Genomic DNA, 25,156 nt, shown 5'->3' with positions numbered 1-25,156 from the left:
ACTAAATGAGTAGGTAGGTAGGTAGTAGTAAAGGCTACTTCCAGAATACGTTCACTATCAGTCTTGAAGTGACTCCTGAATAAAATATTAACAATCTGTACACACCTAGAAGCCATTTCTTTTATCATCAATCGATGCCGTATCGTTTGCAAAAACTATGTAGGACAGGTTGTATTTAATGACACGTATTTTATACCAATTGCGTAAGTTTTCGTTGTCGTAACGACCCTTAAGTAGCGGTCTCCGAACTACAGAACACCAACTTCGTCAGACTTGTGATAATTGATATCGGGCAGGTCTAACTTGGAACTCTACGGCGACGATTGTATAACCCGTTATACTATATAGTGTTTATGATAATCATTAAACTAATATTTCAATTATATTATTTCAGACTTTGGGTCTGTTTCACAATGTATGGATAAAGTACCAAATAGCTATGCAACACATAAATTATTCGGAAGATAAAAGTTCCGAAGAAATTTCGCACTACCTGACAGTCGTGAAACACAACAATAGTGTTTATCCTACCCGTAAGTAATAAATAGCTTATTTGGAACTTATCCGGGCATTGTGTAACAGACCCTTAGACATCTATATGAATTTTATGATAAAATCTTGTTTTATGTAGCGTTTTATATTTATAAAGAGTAAATAAACAATGTACACGTATCATGGCACACAACGACGATACACTTCAATCATATCGATTAAAATGTGCAGGAATAATGCACGCTAACCTCCGCAAATGCCCTTAATTGTATGTGTGGGAATTGTTTCACCCGTATTTCTATGACACACCCATAGTTGAGCAATTACCATTATCCAGGTGTTCGTATTAAAGAAAATATGTACCTTTTTGTATAACAAAGAAGACGGATTTGTTTTAGTTTTTCAGGAATATTAATCGTCTACACACCACATAACACAGTAAAACCTTTAAAATATGATTTTTGAATCTTTTACTTTGCTTTATCTTTACATTTTGTTAAAATACTTATTACTTAATTGTTTGTATAGTGAGAGTCTTTGTCTGAAACATTCGCATGTTGTTTTTATATACCAACCATTGTTAAGATCATATTACACTTTTTGAGTCGTGACTTGTGAGAAAACATCGGCCGGACTTCTAAGAAACCAAATTAAAGCTAAACTAGCTTGCAAGTAATTCCAAATAAGGTTTGCATTTTGATGACTGTTAAAATTGTCTTAAAAGTTCTTGCCTGTGATTTCTTATACGGTTTAAAATAGGATAAAAAGTAATGCTGCAGTACCATTTTAATTTGCAAAAAAATATCTTCCGTTTCGATTTCAATTACAGTTATTTATGCTTTATTAAGCTGAAATCTAATTAAAAATTGTAACACAATGTATGTAAAATTATGCAACCTTTATTTGGCTTGATCAGAATCGCCTACTTTACAAGAGTACACATAAATTGGAAAATATTGCACTAAAAAATTTTGTTTAAAGAAATAGATTACCTTGATTACATATCCAGATTTATTTGTCGTTTGCCTCTTCCGGTGCAATTATAACATTTTATACAGGTTTTTGCAAAACTTATAAACGACTTGCATGTGTTACATTTTCAATATAACTCCAATAAATCTATCACTAGTTACATCTTAAATTGCTGAAACGAACGCAATTCATGAACCATTCGAGCATATAAATTGCTGAGAGATTCGATCACTTACGTTAGGTACGTTTTAGTATTTATTTCATGAATCGAAAACTACTAATATAGCTTGAATATTTAGGACTTTGTTATGTACAAATATATAACAAAATGGAATAGTGAGAATTAAATTCCAAAATACTAGAAATCTCTCTTTGCATTAGTTGCACAAAAATTTATAGGCTACACGGCCTTTAATCCCATTCTTAATGTGAATGCATTATTAATTAGCTTATCTTTATTGTAATATAGTACAATATACTTTTTACTATTGTATCAGTTCGCATATTTTCAACAACCGGATACAAAAAAGTCTTCTTACAGACCGTGTAAGGCAAAACATTCTCACACTATTTTAATGTGTTCTCCATCATATCATTCTTATACGCTTACAAAGTGCGACCATACTTGTTGAAGTAAAATATTGATGGTATTTTTAATTTAGATTATAGTAAACATGGCTTGTGTATAAACCATTCATCGACTTCCTATATCTGGTCTGACCAAATATTTTGGCTGCAGTACTTAGTCAGTTTTGCTCTTGGCACGCGTTTTGTGACTCAGTGTGCAGTGAACAATACGTTTTGTTGTAAGCACTTTAAATACACTTTTTTCCAAGAAATTCTAAAAGTTTCAATGTTAGTTCAAAATCAATGTAGCAAATCTTAATCCTAATAAAAAGTTAAATACAGAATTCTGTTTGTTACGTTTGATCCTAATAAAAAAGGTAGGTTATTTTTAAACCATTCTTTGGCTTCCTATCAAGGTAACTTTGTTAACTTTTAACTATCTTTACATTCCTATTCATGCTTCAAATGACAATGTAAAAACATTCGCCATTCAATTCCCTTTCATGAAACTGTAAAAGCTGTTTTAATTAAAACCGAGTTCGTCGTTTTCTTTGTTGCATGTTCTGAGAAGATTATACTGTATAGCTCCACTAATATAAAACCTTCCGTAATTATTAGAACAGAATTATCGTTAACAGAACTTATAAACGTTTTCCATCGAAATAATTTCAGTTTCGTACGCTAAAAACAGTAGTTGTGACTTATATTATCAAATTAATAATAATTTAAGCATAAATTTAACAATGCAATAGTTCACTTGTTATGGAATTGCATATCGCAGATTTTCTCTCCTATTTAATTTTCTTTCCAAACAAAAGAATTTAGGTATACTTAAAATATAAAAAGGTGATAGAATATACACTTACTTGAACTTGTATGTATAGTATTCATCGTTTAATAGACTATAGAATTTAATCATATAGCCGATGTTTTGATTGTTTCATAAACCATTTGCGAACTGGTAGTTTGGCCTCCTGGAAAAAAAACATTATATTGCAACATTCTGTCGGATATCTATAGTCATAGGTGGTTGAATATAATAGTCTTATTATACATTAAATAATGAATGGTTATTTGCAGCTGCGCATTCAGATCCAGGCCGATCATTAACTAGATGTTAGTCACATGCACATTGCACAGTTCATTAGTGGCGAACAAAGCGTTGGTAAAGGTGCATTAATGCGTGATTCATTATATAATTAATCTCATTCAGTTTTGTATACAAGTTACATCTTACATTAGCGTTTGAAGTTTGAGGTAATCTTGAAATCCAATGTTCTAAAATCAAACTATGACACATTTCATTTAGAATTCGCTAGATTGGTCTGCAAAGATGAAATAAGAATGTTCAGTATTGAAAGAGGTCCACATGAAAGAGGCTAAGGGCATTGTTACTGTTGCACCAAACATTCTTAATATTTCAAGGGGTTTCGACACGCAGCATTTGAACCACGTTGAAATTCATTAAAACACACTCTGTGTTATATATTTATATATAGCTTTTATATTGTTGAGAATATGAATCTACCGAATTTAATTGTTGAATACGATGAAGCTTCTTGATAAAATTCCTCTGGGAGTAAACGGGAAAGTAAGTGCTTTCAATATTTGCATAATATTTCAAATATGTATAACAGAGCAATAACCTAAGCCAATAGCCTCGTAAAGCAAAGGTTAACGTATGGGTATCGTTTGACTTTATTTGCCACACCTGCATTTTAATAAAGCCATCTGACCATTTTCCTTAAAAGGGGCATATTATCATAGGGGCATAGTAGTTAAAAGATTTCCACAAATTTGTCAAACGGGATTTGGATCAATTAGAAAAAACTACTTGGAAAATATATTTTTTGATAATGCAACTCACTTCACAGTAACGAACCTAAAATCACTCATCATACTCATCTTAACTGTATTTAGAAGTTCTAAAATGATTGGTCCAATCACTAGTGCTGTACCAGATTACAATATATATATATATATTCATTATTTTATATTGTGCTAAAAGCACAATATAATAGCATCCGACAGGAGGAGGATAGATGCTCTTGAATGTGATGTTGCGCTGTGAGGCGGTAAAATGTAGTCGCCCCAGTCTTTCTCATAAACAATTATTGAAGAGGTCGAAGAATCTTGTCATTATACAGGAAATACCGCGGGAACAGCTCTAAATGACGGCTAGTACAATTTATAATATTTCAGTGAAACAAATAATAAACCAATGACAACGTTGTTGTATTATTGGCATAATTTATCACACGTTGATGAGGCTGTATGGCATCTCTACCATAAAAAAATCAATCACTAAAAATGTTCATAACTGAGTTAGCAACTCGCCAAAATTAGTAGATGCAACTAGAGCACGGTTATGACAAAGTTTACTCGTTATACAGAGTGCTTCGCCGCAACCTAAATGCGGGGGGTGTTACCGATCTGACCCCATGAATCTAGGGCATTACGTCACTGAAAACAGCTTTGTTTTTAACTGGAATTTGCCTAAACAGTTGCTAAGATTTAAAAACAGAAGCAGCGCTTCCAGTAACCCCTTCACGAAATCCTCCAAGCTTGCTGTTAACCTTGCTTGTTGAGTGTGATAATTTAATTAAATACATTAGTTATATGTATTAATTGTCTCTATGAATTCCATTGTTAGAAACAGTATTGTTGTTAAAACTCTTTGACATTTATAAAATCCCTGCATGATAAGTTATAAATTATGTACGCTTTGTTTAAAAATTCCCAATTAATAAATGAGAGAGTACCAGTCAAATAAATTTCTCAAAACATTAATCTCAATTCCTTAAGACTTAAATGAATCATGACCGTTCGTGAACCTAACAATTGTTAAATGCATCTCATCGACTTTAGCTAAATTTAGATATAATACGGAATTGACCTGAATTTCTTTTTAATGCGACCTTTTGAAGATGGAGTTATTTCAAGTAATCTGTTAGCATCTTATTTATGAATATAGTCTCTTCAAAAAGGCTGAGTGTAATACGGAACTAACATTTTTATGTTTTATAATTCTAATTACGGCTCGAGTGCACATTAGATGGTTCAATTTATTTTTTGGGTATTCTAAAGATTATGACATCTTACCATAGGACTGCATTACAATTAACAATTCATCTCTTAATACGAATACAAATAGCGTATCACACAAACGTAGTTACGGACACCGGTTCGTATCATAATTAAATGTTAAAGGCTTTTTGTTTTTATATTTTACAATGGCGTAGATATAATGTAACTTCGTAGTACCCACAATTTTATTTTATGTTCACTTTTTACCGTTAATAAGCGGTAAATTTGTTCGACGCCCTGGTACACAGAACCTTTTTGCATAGTTCATATTTCCACCACACCATATCATTTATTTAATTTATATAAATTTCTTTTATATAAACTATGTTGTTTGATTATGAATATAACATCAAACAAACATGTGTAATAATTATTCATTATATTCGTGTTAGAGTACTTGTACTATAAGCCTTCGAAATAACATGCGGATAAACTGAGATCTAGTTTATGCTAAAAGATGGTTTTAAGGAATTCGTTGTTGCTTATTGGCGTCCGTTTTATCTGAAACGAAGCATCATTCTCAGTTATTTATAGGGTTATATGACGCAAATTGCACGTTGAAATAAGCCCGACGGTCTTGCAGGTATGTCGTGGGAATATAGACAACTTTAATGAAGCGACTGAATTTCATAGTTATCGTAAACCTCCATTGTTCTTGTTACATGACGTATTAGTCCTAGAACACCTGCATCTCTGTTTGATAATGCGAGGAAGTAAAAAAAATCTTTGATTATTATATTTTTTTCCTGCAAATTCTTACGTTTGCTAATGAGTATAAATATATCAATTACGTGTCATGAACATGTTTCTGCCTAATTATACGTCACTATTAATATAACTAAATGAAAGATTTTCAATAGTGCACATGCAACTATTTTAAGTTACTTTTTGGTAATCAAATAACGTATGAATTTTATCAGATGATAGATGCTAGTTGAGTTTATAGCGTGTACCCTAGAAACTGAACAAGTAGCTATGATTAATACTTTAAATATTTATGGCCTGGCATGACCTAAATAGAACAAATAAATATATATATGTTTACATCCGTTCACATAAAAATAAAGGCCGTCCTAAACGGCCAGCGATATTTATCTCATTTAAGGGACATTACGGGTCAGAAAGCAATTTTCGCTCTAATTGGGTCGCTCGTGGCTGCCACTTGTATGCAATGGTTGAGCCTTATTCAACTGTCCTCTGTCGACTTTGCCCTAATGTGTACTGCCTAATGTTCCGATTTGACCCCCATTATCAATTACAAAGATTGCCTAGATTAAAATGAAGTAGTGAGGTTTGGCCAGTATAAATTGGTATCATCTGGATGTATGTAAATGTAAATAGCTGAATAAAGAAAAATAAAAATAATAAAATAATAAAGCTCTATTTAGTTGTTAAGTTGTCAGCAATACAAATTGTTGAACTGTAGCAAATCAACCCCAAGGATAAGGAACATTTAAAAATTTGACAAATTTATCAAAAGCTTTATTGATTAATATACGTTTAACGAGAGCACATATAAACACAACTGTAAAGACAAGTCTTCGTATCTAGCTGATAAACGATAAGGTTCATATTTTTGTTCATAAACATCTACTGTACCTACTATATATTGCAGCGTACAGGCGTATCAACTGATTCCTTAGAAATGTTTTGTTTTTCGCTAGGGTTTGTTAGTAAATACGAAAAGCTGAATGTTGTCTAGTAATATAGGGCAACATGAGCGTCGAGACTCGAGAGACTTGAGCTCAATGTTGATAACGCTGACTGCAGGGATGCGGGTGACGCTAACCTAGGCCGAGAGGTCAACTCAGGTCATGTTCTAGCTTTAACTAGGTCACAGGTTATCGGTTTGCTGGTGCAGGATCGAACGAAAACAAACAATAAAATGGCTGTTCATGATTAGAAAAACCTTATCGAGCTTATATTATGTATTTAAAGATGTATGGTTCTAGTCTGTTCACTTTTTATCTGAGGTTCGGCCTTATTTCGCTGGCATTTGTATAAACATGTTGCAACGCTGTTATTTGGATGTAAGTTGTTTACATTTTGAAATGACTTTTATTTGGATCAGGAAATAAACAAGCAATCAAAACGTTCATAAAGCTGAAATAGAACAGGTGCTAAACAAGATTTGCAGATCAATAATATCAAGTAGCGCGTCATGAATCGATTGCAGCTATTTCTGTTATGTTTTAAAATAGATGCAGGAAAAACAAAGTCAAGCCGTGTTATGTAAATATAGGTCAATGCTTTCTTCGATGAGACCAACCACGGCTGCAGTTTTGACCTCGTTTCTGCTGGGAAGAGGAACTTGAAATCTATTGTCTTTTGGCTTGATTTTTTTATTTGAAAAGATCCAGCTTTACCTCGTACATTGATTATTAACTAAACCGCGACATATTCATTTAATATAAAGCCCTTGTTTTTATTATGCGCATTACGCGTTTTGGTGAAAGTTAAATATGTATTTTATTAGTTTACCAAATTAAATTTCAACTGTCATCATTGGATATACATTCCAATATAACAAGTCTGTCCAGAGTTCAGTAGGCAGTAACATATTAGCTATTCGTATTTATGTATCATACATTTGATAATACGTTTTATTAAAAAGATTATCATTTTTCAATGCCCTAATAACCCGAGGTTAAACCGTTACAATTATTTGCGAGTGCTTCTTATGACCTCGCCCCGGATTCATGGAATGAATTGTTAATATTAAAGAATAAAATATTGCTCAACAATAAATCCAACTGTCAATAAATACATACAATATTTATTCGCTCCAATTTGCTTACAAAAGAGCATATCCAATGGTTATTGTTATGTGTCGATTAAAGCAACTGTTTTGTGAAATAAATTGTAATTAATGATAAATTAAAAACGTGTAAACGAATCTTTCACCCTATGAATAGTTATGTATAAAGTATTTATATATATATATATATATATATCTACTTTATTAAGCAGTGTTGGCCTTCTGGCTTTAGCGTGCGACTCTCATCCTAAAGTCGTAGGTTCGATCCCGGACTCCGACTGTGCGCAAATGTAACATATTGTATCCTACGCTTGTACGTCAAAGGAAATAATATTGGGAGGAAATCGGCATATCTGATCGGCTGATCACCTACTTCTGTATAGAACAAAATCAATCAAAGCTATCTGCCGATACTCATAGAGAGTCGATGAATTATTATTTTTATTAATATTTATAATTGTAGTGCGAGAACTCAATTACATTTCATAGCGCCAGAAACTCTATTTCCAAAATGATACGTGTGTAATCTGTATTATATTAAAATATATTATTCTACTAGTTGGGTTTATTTAATGATAATATAATAAATTTTTTTATTTGAATTTTATTTTACATATTTGAAAAAAATGTAAATTAAATTTGATCAAGTATTTGACTATTTGATCTGTAATTTTGAACCATCCCCACAAACAATAACATAACCACCATTTTGCAACTCAACTTCATAATTGTACAATGAAATGAAACTCAAAACTATATTTAATAGAAATATGGTGACTTTTTTGAACCAAATACCGACCACATAATATACAATGCAAACCTACATGTAAGTTACTCAAAAATCGCGCCCAATGCTTTTACTTTTACAGAGCTGTAAAAGTAGAAGCGTTTAAAGTACCAATTCTTAACTTTATACATTCATCAATCTTAAGCAACATCTTCTCAAACTATGCTAAATTGCTGCTGCAACAGTAATTAAATTATAAAATATTATTTGACGTGAAATCATTAATATGTATATCAATTGGAAGAGACTAGCTGCCCACAACGCGCAATCCTAGTCCTAATCTAGCACTTTCACTTTTAAATATATATCCTTTTTTATTATGTGTTATAAAGCTTTCTTTTTTTTAAAATAAAATCTCAAATGGTTCTGGTAGGGTCCAACCAGTGTTAATAATCTATTAGGCAACCTAAAACATTCTTCTCCCGTCGGCGATTATCCCAAGACATCTGTACCAATTTACAGAATTTCACTATTTTAGATATTTAGTATGAACATTATTGTGATGACGTAATATCAGGACAGTAATTTCGAGGTTGGGTCAGGTCATAAACCGGCTCTCCATAATATATCAGGGTTCATTCGCATTTCATCTGCCTTTGACTCGATTGCGACTGCACAGTATAAGAAAATACATAACGTACATAATTTGTCGTTGTATTTGTATTTGAAACGTAACATTTTCTTACGATTTTGCTGCTCTACTACATTCTTCTTAATTGTAAAAACATAATAAATCGTTTATTTGCAAAGAACCATCAGGCATATAAAAATAATCACCCAAATGTCTCCTTAATGAAGAAGAATAATCTTCCGAGTCTATTATCTAACTACATTAGACTAGATTGTATGCCTATAATTTCTTCCGAAAACTACGAAGAGCTAACGAAACATTTCTAAACGATTTATTTAAAAACTATATAATATAGTTCCAGTGGCGTAGCGTGCCTTGTCGGGGCCCCGTATAAAAATTTTTTTGGAGGCCCTTATATGGAGGTAAAGATTTTTCACAAAAGAAAAAAATATTGTGAGAAGTAATATTTATTTATCACATAATTTACCCATTTTACAAATAAAAATCGAATTTTAAATTTTCACTCTCCTTGCCTTTTTATCGGCAAACTGATTTATTAAATCATTTATGGCTGATGATGATTTTAGTTTTTCTAAAGTTTCTGCCTCTATGGACAATAGTGAGATGTGTGACAGCCGTTATTGTCCCATCGAAGTTCTTAAGTAATTTTTTATTAGTTTTAATTTTGAAAAACTTCTTTCTGCCGTTGCGGTTGTAACTGGAGGGGTCAAGATTAAAAATCATGCTGTGATTACCTCGGGAAAACTGGATGCAAGACTATTGAATTTTACTAGCAATAATTCAATGAGTTCTTTAATAGAATAAATTTTTTTAATTTCAGAATTTAAGCATGTTTTTAGAGCCTTTTATTGGTCACAAAGATTAAGTGAGATGTCTTTACTGTATTTAGCAGACAGTTTTTTGGAAGCGTTTAATATCTCTTCGCTTGAAGAAGATAGGAGTTTCTCCGGTTGTAATATTTCGAAAAATTAGAAAGTTTTTATTCTTTTTCCTTACACACTTTGGGGGCCCCCGTGGCCCGGGGGCCCCGTATAATTGATACGGCAAATACGGCGGTACCTACGCCCCTGTATAGTTCCTTAAGTTATCTTCAGATATAGTATAAGATTATCGTGGCTATTGCGCATTTATATACAAAGAATGAACTTTCTAATTGTTGATTTTCTTTTGTTATTATTCCGTTAAATTACTCACTTTAATTGCAGCCTCATGAAATCGCACTTTTATATATTGCAATTTCTTTTAAATATATTTATTTATGTGTTGAATATTATATCGTTTTAGCGCCACCTAGCTACCACCTAGGATAGTTACTCAAAGGTACCATTATGTTTTAAAGAAACAAATGAAGAACTGCGTTTCACGGTTTTAGAAAAAAAATACAAATTAAAGTACAGTTACTTATAAATACATTTAACATTGCACAGTTGATATCTGTTTTAATCCAGTTTTTGTTAAATACCAGGTGCTTAATAATTTTATTTTATTAAAAATACACCGCCGTCACAACACTGCAACTATATTTTATACGTAATAGAGAGCGCAGACACTACAAATGATTGCCACTAGTATGCCCGTCTACCTCCCCGGGAGGGTTGCCTCATCACAAAATCACAAACAATATAATGGACTATTAACATATGTTCACAGATGTATTTGTAATAAAAATGATATAGATTTGTATGATAGCTTATTTATCATAATATATCAAGATAAATGGATTCCTATTCGTCAAATTGTCACAGGTTTATGACTGATTAGCGTTACTTTTTTGATATTCAAATATGTATATGTGAATAAGGTACAATTTTCTAGTGACAAAGTAGGCTTAGAATCGTTAATGTTTTTTTTTTTTATTTATCTCCAACAAAGTTTTGTTGTATAGGAATATATGAATGTATATAGGAATACATGGGATGTATGATATTTTTGGAATATGTAGGTAAATGCTAATTATTTTTTATTGTTAACTTCATTAAATGGATTAGATGCGTAAATTATAAATTCCAACAAATTACACGAACAATAGCGTTGATCATGTTTTTTTCTTAATTATTATTATATTCTATAATAATTAATTTAATAGTGGCTTCAAATTTGCCAACCCTGTCGGTGGGGTCCCTCCAATTTCCCGGTTACACCCTGGCGTCTGCACTTGTTGAGTTCCTTTGTTGTCTCGGTGTACCATACCGTTGGAGATTCGTCAGATTCCGTCGGCGACTGGCTACAGACAAAGGAATTGTTTGCAATTTAGTATATTTTGTCTGAACGAAATTGATTTTTCACCAGACAATATTTGTTTGTGCTAAATCAGTGTCCTCATATCAGTCGTTATATAGTTATTGTATTATGGTCTCCTATATCTTGTAATTTTATTCATATCAAGTTTCATTTTCTTTTATTGTTTTTCCTTACATCAAATATACCCTGTACCATATATAAATAATATTATGGTCGGAAGGGACCATGGAACCAAAAATATATATGGTGCGGCTAGTAATGCGGCTGAAAAAGCTAAAGCATGCAAATACAGGGGTTTAGGCTCCGAATATAATATTGTGCCATTCTGTGTCGAGACCTTTGCTCCGTGGGGTTAGGCGATTTATGGCTTTTTAAGGAAATAACTGAAAGGTTAGTCGACATCACAGGAGACCGAAGAGCTGGCAGCTACCTCGGACAAAGAATAATTCTAGCTAGCAAAGGGGAATCACTGCCAATATCTTCGGAACCTAAAGGGCCTCATTTTAATAATATATTAAAGTTATTATATTTAAAGGTTAGTTATAGGTTTTCTATTAAATTATAGAAGCTGAATAGAAATGTGCATTGAAGTTCACTGAGAAATAAAACCTATTAATACTAGATGATCCCCATGTTTGCCTAAAAAGCCAAGTCAAATTGTTTTTCGGCTCAAAGAAATCTCGTTTTTCGCTTACCATATGGGAACGTGTTTGTTCACATAGAAACAAAAATCTATTGGTACTGTTATGTGTATTGCTATTCTAGTGGTATTTTTTAGCTGGGATTGAACTCTAAAGGTAAAATGTAGGTATTCATTGGAAGGAGGATCAAATTATCTAAACCAGTATTTAAACAATATATTTATGACGGTTGCTATATATTTTGGAACATAAAATAATATTATATATTGTATAAGAATTTTATGGCTAGAGTAGCTAAATAAAAATGATACTTTTCTTCATCTGTAGCTAATTCTTAATAAATTATAAAACTAAATAATAAACAAATGCTGTCTTTTAAAAGTGTATTTCAATCCCCATTACAGCCGTGAGAGATAACAATGAGTCCCTAATATCAAACAAAACGAAATTAGATCTCAGGCCACTCTCCAGTAATGAATCATTTTATTAACCCTTCCTTGACAGGTTCAAGTACCTCAAATGCATCAACCCATCAATAATGTGCACTTATTCGTAAAATGACGGCATCACGGGGGCAGTACAGTCTGAAACTGCTTCAGACTTGCGAAGGGATATAAATTCACAGGCTTTCTTGATAGAAGCTGATGAAAATAAATTACATATTATCTGGAGCTTTTAAATAACAAAAAATACATAAATTTTATATAAATATCATTTAAATAAATGACATTCTTCCAACCTAAAACTAGCGCATATAATTCACAATAATAATGAATAATTATTTACCAATGATTATTAGGTATGATCTTTTATAGGTTTTCTTTTAATTTTGCCAATAGTTTTATTTTCTGCAACAAACTTAATAAATAGTATCTATAATCAATGTACAGAGTTCAAAACATGTTTGTATGACAATATAATATGCTTCATACTAAGCATGTAAATCCTCTTGAAATTTACTGCTATTATGTACTATTATTACAATGATGCATGGTTCTTAGTCCTGATAACGAATTGCGTCTTGTCTTATACATATTGTGTTCAGGAAAGACTACAATAGAATATTTGATATATTCTTTAATGCTTGGAACACATGTCACCCCGTCATTTCTGTTAACGATTCCAGGGAATAGGTTTTGTGACATACAATAACGTTTCAAATAATTCTTTAGGTACCTCAATCAACAACATAGTTGTGAATTTCTTCCTGATTTATGGCTCACTGTGCTAGGGTCAGTGAAAATATTTAATTTATCATGCGGTTCATAATTTGATTTCAAATTTGAAAGAATTTTGTTTCCTTGCGGGGTCATAGGTAATGATTTAAAAATGTTACGTATTGTAATACGATAACAGATTATATTAATACATACAAATCACTTCATTGTGTTATCATATAAATCCTAGTTCTCACGCGATCGCTGTATTTATTAAAGTATATTTAGGTCTATGGCGTGATTATATTGCTTTGTTTACTTTGTGACATTTAATGTTTTCAATGTCATTTTCAATGGCCTTTATTATTACAATCAATACGTTATTGATATTGAGTTGTATTACTTTTGTTATTTGTCACATCAGCAGAGCTGAATTGAACATGCATACTATTATTTATAATGCTTCCGCCCACAGATTTTCCACTGTGGATGTTAACGATAATCGTTATATTTCAGTCTATATAACATAAAACATATTGATTACATATAAATGCGGCCAGAGGACAACCATAAAAAATATATATTTTTTGCAATTCAGACTCCCACGAAAAAATATTTTTTGGTTAATTCGAGAGTGAAAGCCTTTGACATAGCGAGGCTTACTATTGGTAAAATATTTATGATCGGTCCAGTATAAAAAATAAAGTAGTATAAAACAAGTAAGTATAAAAAAGAAAATGTCGTAACACTGAGTTATGTACAAGTTAATATTTAAATTATTAATTTACATATTACACCGTTAAACTTTCGCTTGCAACTGAGTTTTGAGTTGTCGAACTGTACTCGTGTTTAGACTATCTAAAACTTTACCGAAACAAGTTTATGCTTACTATTACAATAGTGTTGCTAGTAAGTTTCGATAAAGGTTCTTATACAAGATGTTTCATTTTCTCAATTATTTTCATAAAACAGACGACAACGCACTGGAGACTAAGTGCTACCAACGCTCGACGATTCTTGGAGTAATTTTCAATGTGAAAAACGACTCCATCTTATATACCACAAGCGGTTGCATCCATTAGTCCTTCTAAAGCATTGCTTACGCCCAACTTAAGTGAGTACTTGCTCCGTGTACTCAAGTTTAGATTGTATCGTTTTTCCGAGCTAAAAATTTATTTCACCGAGTTTATGCCAAGCATGAGCTCTGGTAAATTCTTATGTTTCTATTCACATTATATAACCTATCTCGTAAGTCGTTAGTATTCGAATGTTAACACACTGGCAGGCTCATGAGTCCTATGCCGACCTTTTTACAATTGATACTCGTAAAACTTTTCTTCGCAGGGCTAGATCGGTTTTACACAGATTTTTTAAATATTTTTTCATTTAATCATTTGAAATTGTAAGAAAATTCAAAAGTTTTGATTGCTAGGAATATTCAACTAGAGATTAGCATTGATAGGAAAAGCAAGATAAGTAAATTGCAATAAATTGATTACGTATAAACCAGTCTTCTAGAGACATGCAAATTGCTAGTGTTGAGAGATTGAATCAGGAAAGTCTAGACTGAAACATAAAGTAAGCATATCGAACGTTAATAGATTAATCTGTAATTGTATTAACTATGCTTGAAATAATGTATTGTGATTTTTTTTCTAGACTGAAATTGTCTTCATGAGAAAGGAATCTTAAAACACAACACAAATTATAAATAATGATTTTATAAGTACTTCATAACATTATTCCTGCTACAACAGATTCCGACGTACAAAACGAACCTATTGTTACAATAACTGTGTCTTTGATACTACGATTGACAACAATTGTGAATATTACGTATAAAATATAAATCGATGTATCTACCTATGCTAAGATTGTTTCTTAACGCATCATAACTTGTACTACAAAGATGTATTATTTATTTTATATGTCCTAAGCGTTTTGAAATGTCAAAAAATATATTGTTAGTTTATATTCTTTGTCAAGTTTTTTTCAAGGTAGACTACAGTACTATTGGACTATTCTCATTATTCTATTAACAGATATTCATTATTTAAGCTCCGTCTTATCTGACTAACTATGGAGTAATATTATTATATTTGTTGTCAATTTTCTCGAAACTTGCATATGGCTTCAAATTCTATATTTTTTTACCTTTGGGTATATGTATGAAAAAAACGTTGATGTCAAAATAATTAGCCATCGCATTTTTTGGTTAATGACGGAAGTTGTTGTCATTTGCATAAAACTAAATTTTTCAGTAATTTTCATACTATTGACAAATCTATTGTAATTGCATTATTTTCTAATAGCGATGTGTGGTTTTAATTATATTACATCTGGTATATCAAAACTAGACTAAACTAGTGTCATATTCAGTATATTTCACCAATTATATAATAAAATCCACTGTGTGTTATCTTATATTCATTCATACTTATTTGACATTACTTTCAAGATTTTACAGAATAATATAAATATGCAAAATAATTAACTAAAAATACCCAGAATGTAAAACAATTATTGCGAACACAAAAAGTAAAAAAAAATACAATTTGAAAAACCATAAACTATGCCTTATTTTAGCATACACATTAAAGAGATAAATAAATATTAATTTAAACAGAACAATGACAAAACTCAACAAAAACACTTACTGCACAAGTAACAAGAGCCAACAAACAAAACAAATAAAAACATTCCCCCCAATTTTTAGAGAGGTGATAAATTTTGACAGTTGACTCTTGACATCTAGATTTGTGAGGTTTCACTTACTTTTCCCGGGCAGTTTTTATCGAGTAGTGACCCTATAATAAAGACGTAGGTGTACTTATTACGGCCAATGAACGCGTTCACCGCATTACATTCGATATTTTATTTCTGTGTCAGGGTGTTTGTGATCTATTAGCGCGGTTTTAACTGGCCGTGAGGATTTACGTAATTACTAAATACTTTTATTTTATGAATATTTTACTATCATATATGATTTAATATTTTAATACGTGTCTTTTTAAAAGCTTACTATAAGTTGAGTAATAAAGTAAACTATGTATTTAGATGTGTATGTTAATTTCCACATACATATATTATAGAGTATAAGAATACTTTGAAACGCAACAACAGTAAAGATTAGTCAAATTAATTAACTACCTAAAATTATGAAATCGGTTACAGAAGAGAAAAACAAAGGGTGATCGAAGTGTAAATACATACTAACCGAAATTATAGAAATTTTCTTCCCCAATAAAATCCAATGTTATAAGAGGATCATGTTTACGACTACAAATTGCAAAGTAAATAGGAGTTAAAATTGGTAACGCTCGGGTCATCGCCACGTTGCTTACGACCGGTACGTTGACTTGCCATTTTGCGAGACTGCAGTCCGTCTTATATACTCTACACTTGTCTATACCCTTCGTTTGTGTGCCAATAAATAAAATACTAGTTTAATATGGTATTAGCATACATTGAATTTTCTAATATGCTAAACTAGGACAATCTACTTTTAAGTACCTACTAACATATATTTTCTAATATTAAAATTTAGATGTCCAACCACAATTATTCAACAAGCTTATTATTTATAATTATTAATTATAAACGCTTGTATTATTGTATATTATATAATTATACAAGTGTTTTAATTATCTGTAATGATGACGCCAAAGATGGTGTATCCATATTTTATATGGATGTGTTTTATCTAAATTTTTCCGTATTGTAAATATAATAATGCAATTTAGAATGTTGTTTTATACTAGCGTTTCGCCTTTTCGTATTATTTTACGTCAAAAAGAGCTGGGAGAACTAAACTAATCAGGCGCTAAACTCGAAAGCACTATTTACAACGTCTACGAAGTTTAAGAGAGAATAAAATGTTATTGCAATTTTTATGTGTCTAGTCGGAAGGTATAAGTTCCGTCTGTGTACAGATAGGTCTGTACCTATAGGTAGCATGGATGCATTTCTTTGTAGTTTACTTGCATTTCACACTGCAGCCAGTCGAGCTCAAACCACACTTGGTAGAGGACGCCCGTGTTTTCAAAATACGACGCGTTCAAGTTTTTCGCGCGAGTTGCCCATTTTGGATTGCACAGCCTCTGACAATAAAAGGTATTTACATACTTTTGAGTTGTTTTTTTTTTTTTTTTATAGAACAGGGGGCAAACGGGCAGGAGGCTCACCTGATGTTAAGTGATACCGCCGCCCATGGACACCCTCAATGCCAGAGGGCTCGCGAGTGCGTTGCCGGCCTTTTAAGAATTGGTACGCTCTTTGTCTCTGTTAACATTACTCGCAGTGAGTTATTTATCTATGAATTACAAAAAAAGAGAACTGAATTTTTTATATTTTCCACACATTTATGAAAATAAATTAATGAAGACTTGTCTATATTTATTAAATTCGTTTTAAAAATGGTTGAACTAGAAATATAAATTCCTTTGTCTTTCATGCTACCATTAAATGTGGATAAACACATCAATTTTGGTGAGATTACTATGAGACTACAAAATGTTCCTTCAAATTCATAAACAAATTTCGTCTATTCAGTTATTCGCATAGGCATAGTGGAGATACAAAGAAAACTCTGTAACGTTCCAAGCCACATTCAACAAATAGTTGCAGATTATAAAGATTATTTTCCAATGCAATATCAGTTAAGCCAGACTAGTCTGGCGCTTTCATTATATTATCTATGTTTTCGTATTATTGACGTCACAAGCGATCGATTTAATAAACATTAGTTAGGACCAGCCTTTGTGGTTGTTTGTGGCGTCAGTGGTAAAGGTAATAAAAATGTGTTATTACTCGCTTGCTGCCCATCCCACTTTTCCGACCCATGGGTACAGGAGCGCTATTAGGCGGACAGTCTAGGAGATTCTTCTAATGTAACTATCTAAGTTGGTTCAGTCTTTTTTGCATAATTACCCTTAATACACAAAATGTTCTTTACTTGGAATATTGAATTTTTTGGAATTAAATTTAAGAAAATTCCTGCTGATATATAATTGAAGACTTTTTGATAACAATGATTTTAACATAATACATCCTTTTCCTTGTTACATGAAGTGGAAATTAAAATATCCTGTCCAAATCTATGCACATGAAAAAACGTGTAAGATCAAAATAATATTGGAAAATATTAAAAAAATTGTGATTAAAAAAATTGTGTGAATGACGATTATACTACCTATTGCTGAAATCCACTGTCTTCGTAAACGAATAACATCTTATTATGCTGCTTGAATCGATATCTAAGTAATGTATGAAAAAATAATGTAATTCAAATTCAATTTACATATTTCATTCTTAGCTAGGAATTTTCTCGCGTTGCCAGTGTGGAATTCTAAAAAAAATGTATTTTCCAAGTAACGAATGCCTGAGTAAATTATTTTGCTATAATGAACATTCGCTAATGGCATGCGGGCGTACCGGAATTAAAAAAAATGTAAAAGAAAGTATAAAGCAAGTATTAAGTCTCAAATTAAAAAGTGTGTAAAACTATTCTCAGTTCAGATAAAACCTATATTCCTAGACGTTATATCTTATATGACCTCGGATATTAGGGTACGATTCAGAGTCGAGACTTAGACTACTACTACTATCAATTAACTGACCGCTAGTCTATAGAAAATAAGATTCAGCTAGAAACAATAGTATAGTTGCACTAAATGCAATTTACAAAAGTGTTTTCTCAATTGAGTTAAAAGACTCACCTATTAAAAGTTGGCGTGTTCCTACTTGATTGTAAGTTCCAACTGTAATCCTATCTATGCGCCTTCTAGTGTAATCGCACTACAAATTTAGTATAAAAATTACTGCATTGAAGCAAGAATCAATTATAGACATATTACTGACTACGCAGTAGGATGGTAAAACAATAAAAATCACTCATTAAATTTGTTTTGCGTTCATTGAAATATAAGTCTCACATTTATCTTGATTTTATTTGGAATATTAGTGCTATTTTTAATAGCCTACGCCAGACATGAAATGAATTTGAAATAATAATAAGAGAACATACAGTTCATCTATACGGTTTAAAAGGATTCTTTAAATAATAGATCATTTATATTTACACTCTATATTAATCACTCGCGTACACGGAAGATTAAATTACTACTATGCTTTTAAAATGCTGATGAGAGAGCCTGAATCTAGCAAAACAGGGTGAGCAAAATGTTCTGCCTTAGCTCATACATAATCTTTTAATGACATGGTATCCTAACTTGGTAAATAGCAAGAAATATGGCCCAAGTTTGCTTGTATAGTAAGTAATGCTTGGCGAGAGACTAAAAACATTATTTCATTGAATATTATTTATAACTTAAATAAATAAATAATAGTTATACATTCTACATAAATCTGAGTAACGTTTACATTCAAGGCGACCAAGGACAGGTTTTTTTGTATTCTTTTAGATAGCTGGACCTTGGGTGCATGATTGTACCATGAGATACGAATTGGTCAAGGATAGAGGTATGTCCGATCAATTTGTGGCGCACGAAGTGACTTGAATATTTAAGTTTTTTACTTCGATCAAATGGATTTTTGCAACCACCTTAGCCTGAGAGAAAATCTATCCGGATTCGTAATTGTTTTTTTACTTAAAGATTTTAATATTAATATTATATAGAAGAAATGTTTATATTAAATCGAATAAACAAAGTACCTATATAAAAAATAATGAGGGTAAATCTTAGCAGGTTTTTAATTTTACTTTTGACTTTTAAATGTCTTTAATAACTAAAATATATTACTAAAAGGAGTCCCTTTAGGCGAGGTTCCGAAGATACTGCCAGCGTTCCCCCTTCGAATAGCCAGACGAATTCTTTGTACGAGGTAGCTGCCAACTCTTCGGTCTCCTGTGATGTCGACAAACCTATTTATTATTGTTTTGTAGTAATTGTTTCTTACATTTTTAATACTTAAATAGTATACAAACAAGAATAGTAAAATATAGGCAAACATTGTCCTACGTAGTTTAATGTTATATTTCATAGACATGTATTTTAGAGGATCAATCCCTTATTATGAATTATTTATTTGATCGAAGTATAAATAAATAATTTATATAAGTCGGAGCCAGCTTCAGTCTCCATTGTTCAAATACGTACAAAAAATTGATTTAAATTAGCTTCACGTACGATCACATTGCAAACCTGCAAAAACAAGTGATACTCAGTAAAAACTAGGTTTTTATCGCTTTATTTATTGTATTATTAATACCCAAGCGACTGTTCTAAACCTTATAAATATATAAAAATGTGTTTATTATCGAGTGAAGAAATTTTAAATTTTTATGTTTCAATGTTTCTGTGTCCTTTCTGTAGTTTTTTACATCATTTTAACAAAAATATAAGCGAAAAATTACTTACTGAAAAGTAAGCAAAACTAGCATTTAAATTGTAGTATTGTACGTAATTTAATACTTCGAATGCTGATTTAATAAAGGATACTATGGAACTAGAATTCACTTTCACGTTTTTGAGAAACGTTGTGTAAGTAATATATAAGTAAATCGTTTTATCGCAATTTCGTTGTGGGTTGAAAGCGTTTTCAAATTTCATTAAAACTATGTGTTACCCGATTTCTATTTATTATTAATGTATCTATATGATTTATGTCAACCAGTATGTTAATGTATTATTATAATATGTTTAACACGTAACTCCAAACTAAGTAAATGTTATATTAATTCAAAATAAGAATCTCGTACACAATATGATTGTTGATTCACTTATTTACCTAAAATATAAGTATAAAAGAAAAATACTTGTTTATATTAATTTATGTAAAAAAAATATCCTGCAAATAAATAATCATATTATTTAAATAGTGCAGCCCTGGCCCTTCGTAAAAGGGTTCTTACAACTAAGGATTGGCTGGGATTAAGTTTTTAATTAGTTTTTATTTATATAGGTCACATTTTAATTCATTTTAAATTGCATAAAATATTTGTGAAGGAATAAATATGCATTTTATTTTTACTTCGTTTTTCATGAGATATTGATAAAGCAGACAAATTTTATCTCTCAAACAATTTTATATATACATAATAGGTAAATTCGTTAATAATGAAATTTTAAGATTAGTTGTTAGGTATATTTTTATGTATTATGTTATTTGTTTTGAATATATTTTATGTACCACATAATATGCAATTATAGATAAATAATAATTCAATATGGTATGGACCATATTGAATTAGTATTTATCTTAATTTCTGTATAATATCTATCTGTATAATTATATAAAATATATATTCCGTATAATATCTCTTATTCCATATTAAAGTGAACTACACGTCTAAAATATTATATGGAGTTCATTAATATAAAATCAACAAAATTGTTGCTAATTTCAACAAAGAGAGTTAAACAGGAAATTTCATTGGGATTTGTCAATTTTGTTGACGCATTCAATTCTCAGCTGCCACCTACGAGCTAAAGAATTCTACCTCACGCATTTTCGGGTTCACGGGCAAAAACAATGTTGTTTGCCAACTACAACATATTTGTGTTATTATTTACGAACGAGATATTATATGAAACATAACGAATCAAAATGGTATTTTTTTAAATAATAAAAGCCCAAAAAATTTTATTGATTTGTTTTGATGATATAGCCATTTTAATTATGGGATTTATGAAAGTTGTATGTGTATCGAATGGACTATTTATTTTAGTTTACAGCACTAATAAATGGACTATTTATTTAGTGTAGATTTTACAGTCTAAAACTAGAACATTTAGACTTAAGCACAATGTTGCGTACAATTTATTTTAAATCGATTCCGTAATTACCATTGACTTCTAGATTTTTTTATTTATGAATACTCGTCATGTCGTTGTATGATTGTAAACAGACGATAAAATTGATAAGAAAATGTGTTATTGTTTTGATGCGTAGTAATTGACATCGTGATAAGAATCCGTGTGTTGCGCATTTAGTTTTTTTTTGGTTTAAATTAAACTGCGCACTTACTTTTATTTTCTTGTCAATTACTAGCTTAATAATGTTGTTTCGGGTCGAATTAGTATATTTAAATATATCCTTACTGTGTATGTTATTGTAACTTTCAATGTTCTCTGACCTTCACTGATATCAAAATGCGAGGATTCAGCGCAATTACCGTCTATTTCTTTGAAACCTGATTTAGCACTAGTACTTCAATGTGTGTCAAGCTACTCAATGTTTACGTGTCCATTCACACGCATGTGGGAGTTTGGCGTCGATGCGCTTGCGCAGACGGCGAGCGAACCCTCTTTGTTTGTTGACAAGCAAACCTAGCCTTCTTGTTTTGTTCGCAAGTAGTCGTCGCGCGTTACGGACGGCGGACGCGTGCTATTGAATTTAAATAAAATTAAATCGTTAAAAATTTCCGTGTGTTTATTCAAAAACAATTTTTCACAGTTTATCAGTGTTCTTTTTTTAAACTACGACGTATTATACCAATTCGGATTGCATCAAGAGTTGTTTTGCTCGTATCGAGAATAACTCTTTTACCACACTGCCAAAAGGTAATTATTTACGTTTCAAAACAATTCTTTGATTTTTAGGTATTTATGCTTCTTCTATTAAATTAATATTATACTGGACAGTGAATTATCTTCGTTTATAACTTCTGGCTATAACTTTATTTTTGTTATATTACAAAAAAGGATTGATATAGCAATTATCTTTTTATATAGTAAATATGTGTTTAGTTAATCACAATTTCATATTCCATTTTGCGGATGATGTATGAATTTGTTCACCTCCGTTGGAGTGCGATCAATCTGATCGTGATTGCACTGTCAATCAAGTGACTCGGACTCTTGATAATATTATTATCACTCAACAAACGCTTAACATTTTCCTTAATTACAATAACATATAAACAACCATTAACTTTCACGTAAATATATTAATGAACATTACTTACAAAGAATTGTTTAACCCCTAAGGCAAAAAGAGGGCTACTTTTGGGGCTAGCATAAGCTTGAAATGTGTATTTACTCAGTGTGATGCTTTGTGACATGGTACTGCAGTGAAAAACAAAATAAAGTATAGAAACTGTTTGAGTAGTGTTGTTATAAGATTTTTTCTATCTTGCCATCTTTTGTTTTAAAGGCAGGCACTTTTCTGGACAGATACTATTCAAATAATTTCATTTGTAAATAGTCCGTATCAAATTTAATTGAGTAACAAAATTAAAATGAATCCACTTAAACATTTCCTTTCGTAATATAACCTCCGTTGCGCTGACCTCAAAACGTGACAAGTTCAAGATTTTCGCTCAACTTTCACCTTGATGAGGGTATTATACTTCCCTTGTTATTATATTTCATTGATTTTATCCTACTTAAAAACACAACTTACCTATTTTGTTTTACTTTCGCCGTAAAATTATAAAATTATTCTGCTAGATACTATTTTAACTGAATACTTAAGGTTATATTATAGAATAATACATCTGTTCGTAATACATTCAGAATAATAATAGTAGCTTCGATACTCGAAAAATGCCAAAACATTATATATATTAAGAAAATCAATACGAATTGTAATCATTATAGAGTCTAACGTCTTTCTTAGTTCTTTTTTCTTTAAAAAAATAATTGAATTACCACAACCCCAAGCTTATGAGATGTGATATAACACAACTGCGAGAAGTTACAGTTAGACCAGCAAGACTTTTAGTCGTCAGTACAGTTACGTTGGAATACGGTACCTTGTATGTCTGGTGAGGCCATAACGGGACTGGATGTAATATGTCCACATTTGTATCTCGGTGAATCACTTCGAACGAGCCCTCAACTAGTTTTTACTTTCCGTGATATATCAAACTCTAGCTAACTCTAGCTTGATAATCGTTTATTTACCTACCAAGAATTTAAATCTGAGTAGTAACTGGAACATCTAGCTGTATCCAACAAGGCGTAGACTGCTCTTTTGCTTTTGAATTTAGAATTTTGAATGCATAGCATTAAAGTAAGTTATGGACGCGATAGGAACAAATATTTCAATTTGGCCAGTTTCCAATATTTGGAGAAATAAAAACGTCTGCCTTTCATCCTTATGACAATTGACAGTTCTTTGTTTATTCATAATTTTGTGGCGTAGTAAATATGTAAAATTGCGTCGTAAAAATTTACAAAAGTATTTTTACGACAATTAATTTGTGAAACAATGAAAGAACGACGTATATTTAACACGTGGAATTTTATGTCAAATTAATGGTGAGAAGGTGAAAAGCTAAAGAATTTCAAGAATTGCATGTCCAGTTCCGTTTTTAATATAGCCTTTTTTATTGTTACTAATTCTATCATTTTGCATTAAGATATTCTTTATCATTAAGAGCTATTGTTTTTTTTTATTTCCCGTAAGGCTACACAATGTTTTTGTGTTGCGATCGCTTTGTTCAATTTTCCATGAAATGTTGAATAAAGGGTTCTTCGGCCTAAAATATCAAAAAAAAAAAAATTAACAATTGCGAGCTAGATAACATCTTCATACTAAATACTTTCTCTAAATGTTAACTAGCTAACATCAGCGAATTTACCAGCATGGTTCTTGATGATATTTTTTATAAAAAAGTAAAATTTCACAAATCATATATTTAATGGCCTCCCCAAACTAATATTCGTTACATATAATACATCTCTACTAAGTAATAAAAAAGCGCGTGGTTTATTGCTGGCTCTATGGCTAATTAAAGCAGCTATTGAATCTCCCTGATTGACATTCCTTGTTAGAACCCCTCACAGTCTAGACGAACGTGTAATTAAGTCTGTATCTAGTCAAACTGTTGCATGCGTAAATTTAATTTACTCAAATCGTTTGTTGTAACAAATAAATACACTCTATAAGTTATTT

The 25,156-nt window shown here is 31.2% G+C and overlaps 1 protein-coding gene across 4 annotated transcripts in view; it reads left to right on the top strand.

Moving 5' to 3' along the window:
• The window catches only part of LOC110993150 (protein yippee-like), a 53,598-nt gene that overhangs the window by 3,964 nt on the left and 24,478 nt on the right, over positions 1-25,156 (top strand). The window contains exon 1 of one of the 4 annotated variants that reach the window (XM_045628029.1): positions 17,235-17,407. The exons of 1 other annotated variant lie outside the window; for it this stretch is intronic. In XM_045628029.1, the coding sequence (XP_045483985.1) occupies positions 17,250-17,407 (158 nt within the window). In that variant the 5' untranslated portion in view covers positions 17,235-17,249. Of the gene's footprint in view, positions 1-17,234; positions 17,408-22,516; positions 22,819-25,156 lie in introns of those variants that run through there. 2 more of the 4 variants (XM_022259294.2, XM_022259318.2) reach the window with 2 other exon arrangements.

This window comes from Pieris rapae, chromosome 4 (assembly GCF_905147795.1).
Source record: "Pieris rapae chromosome 4, ilPieRapa1.1, whole genome shotgun sequence".
In the NCBI taxonomy this organism is placed as follows: domain Eukaryota; kingdom Metazoa; phylum Arthropoda; class Insecta; order Lepidoptera; family Pieridae; genus Pieris; species Pieris rapae.
This window is presented reverse-complemented; position numbering and strand designations above follow the sequence as displayed.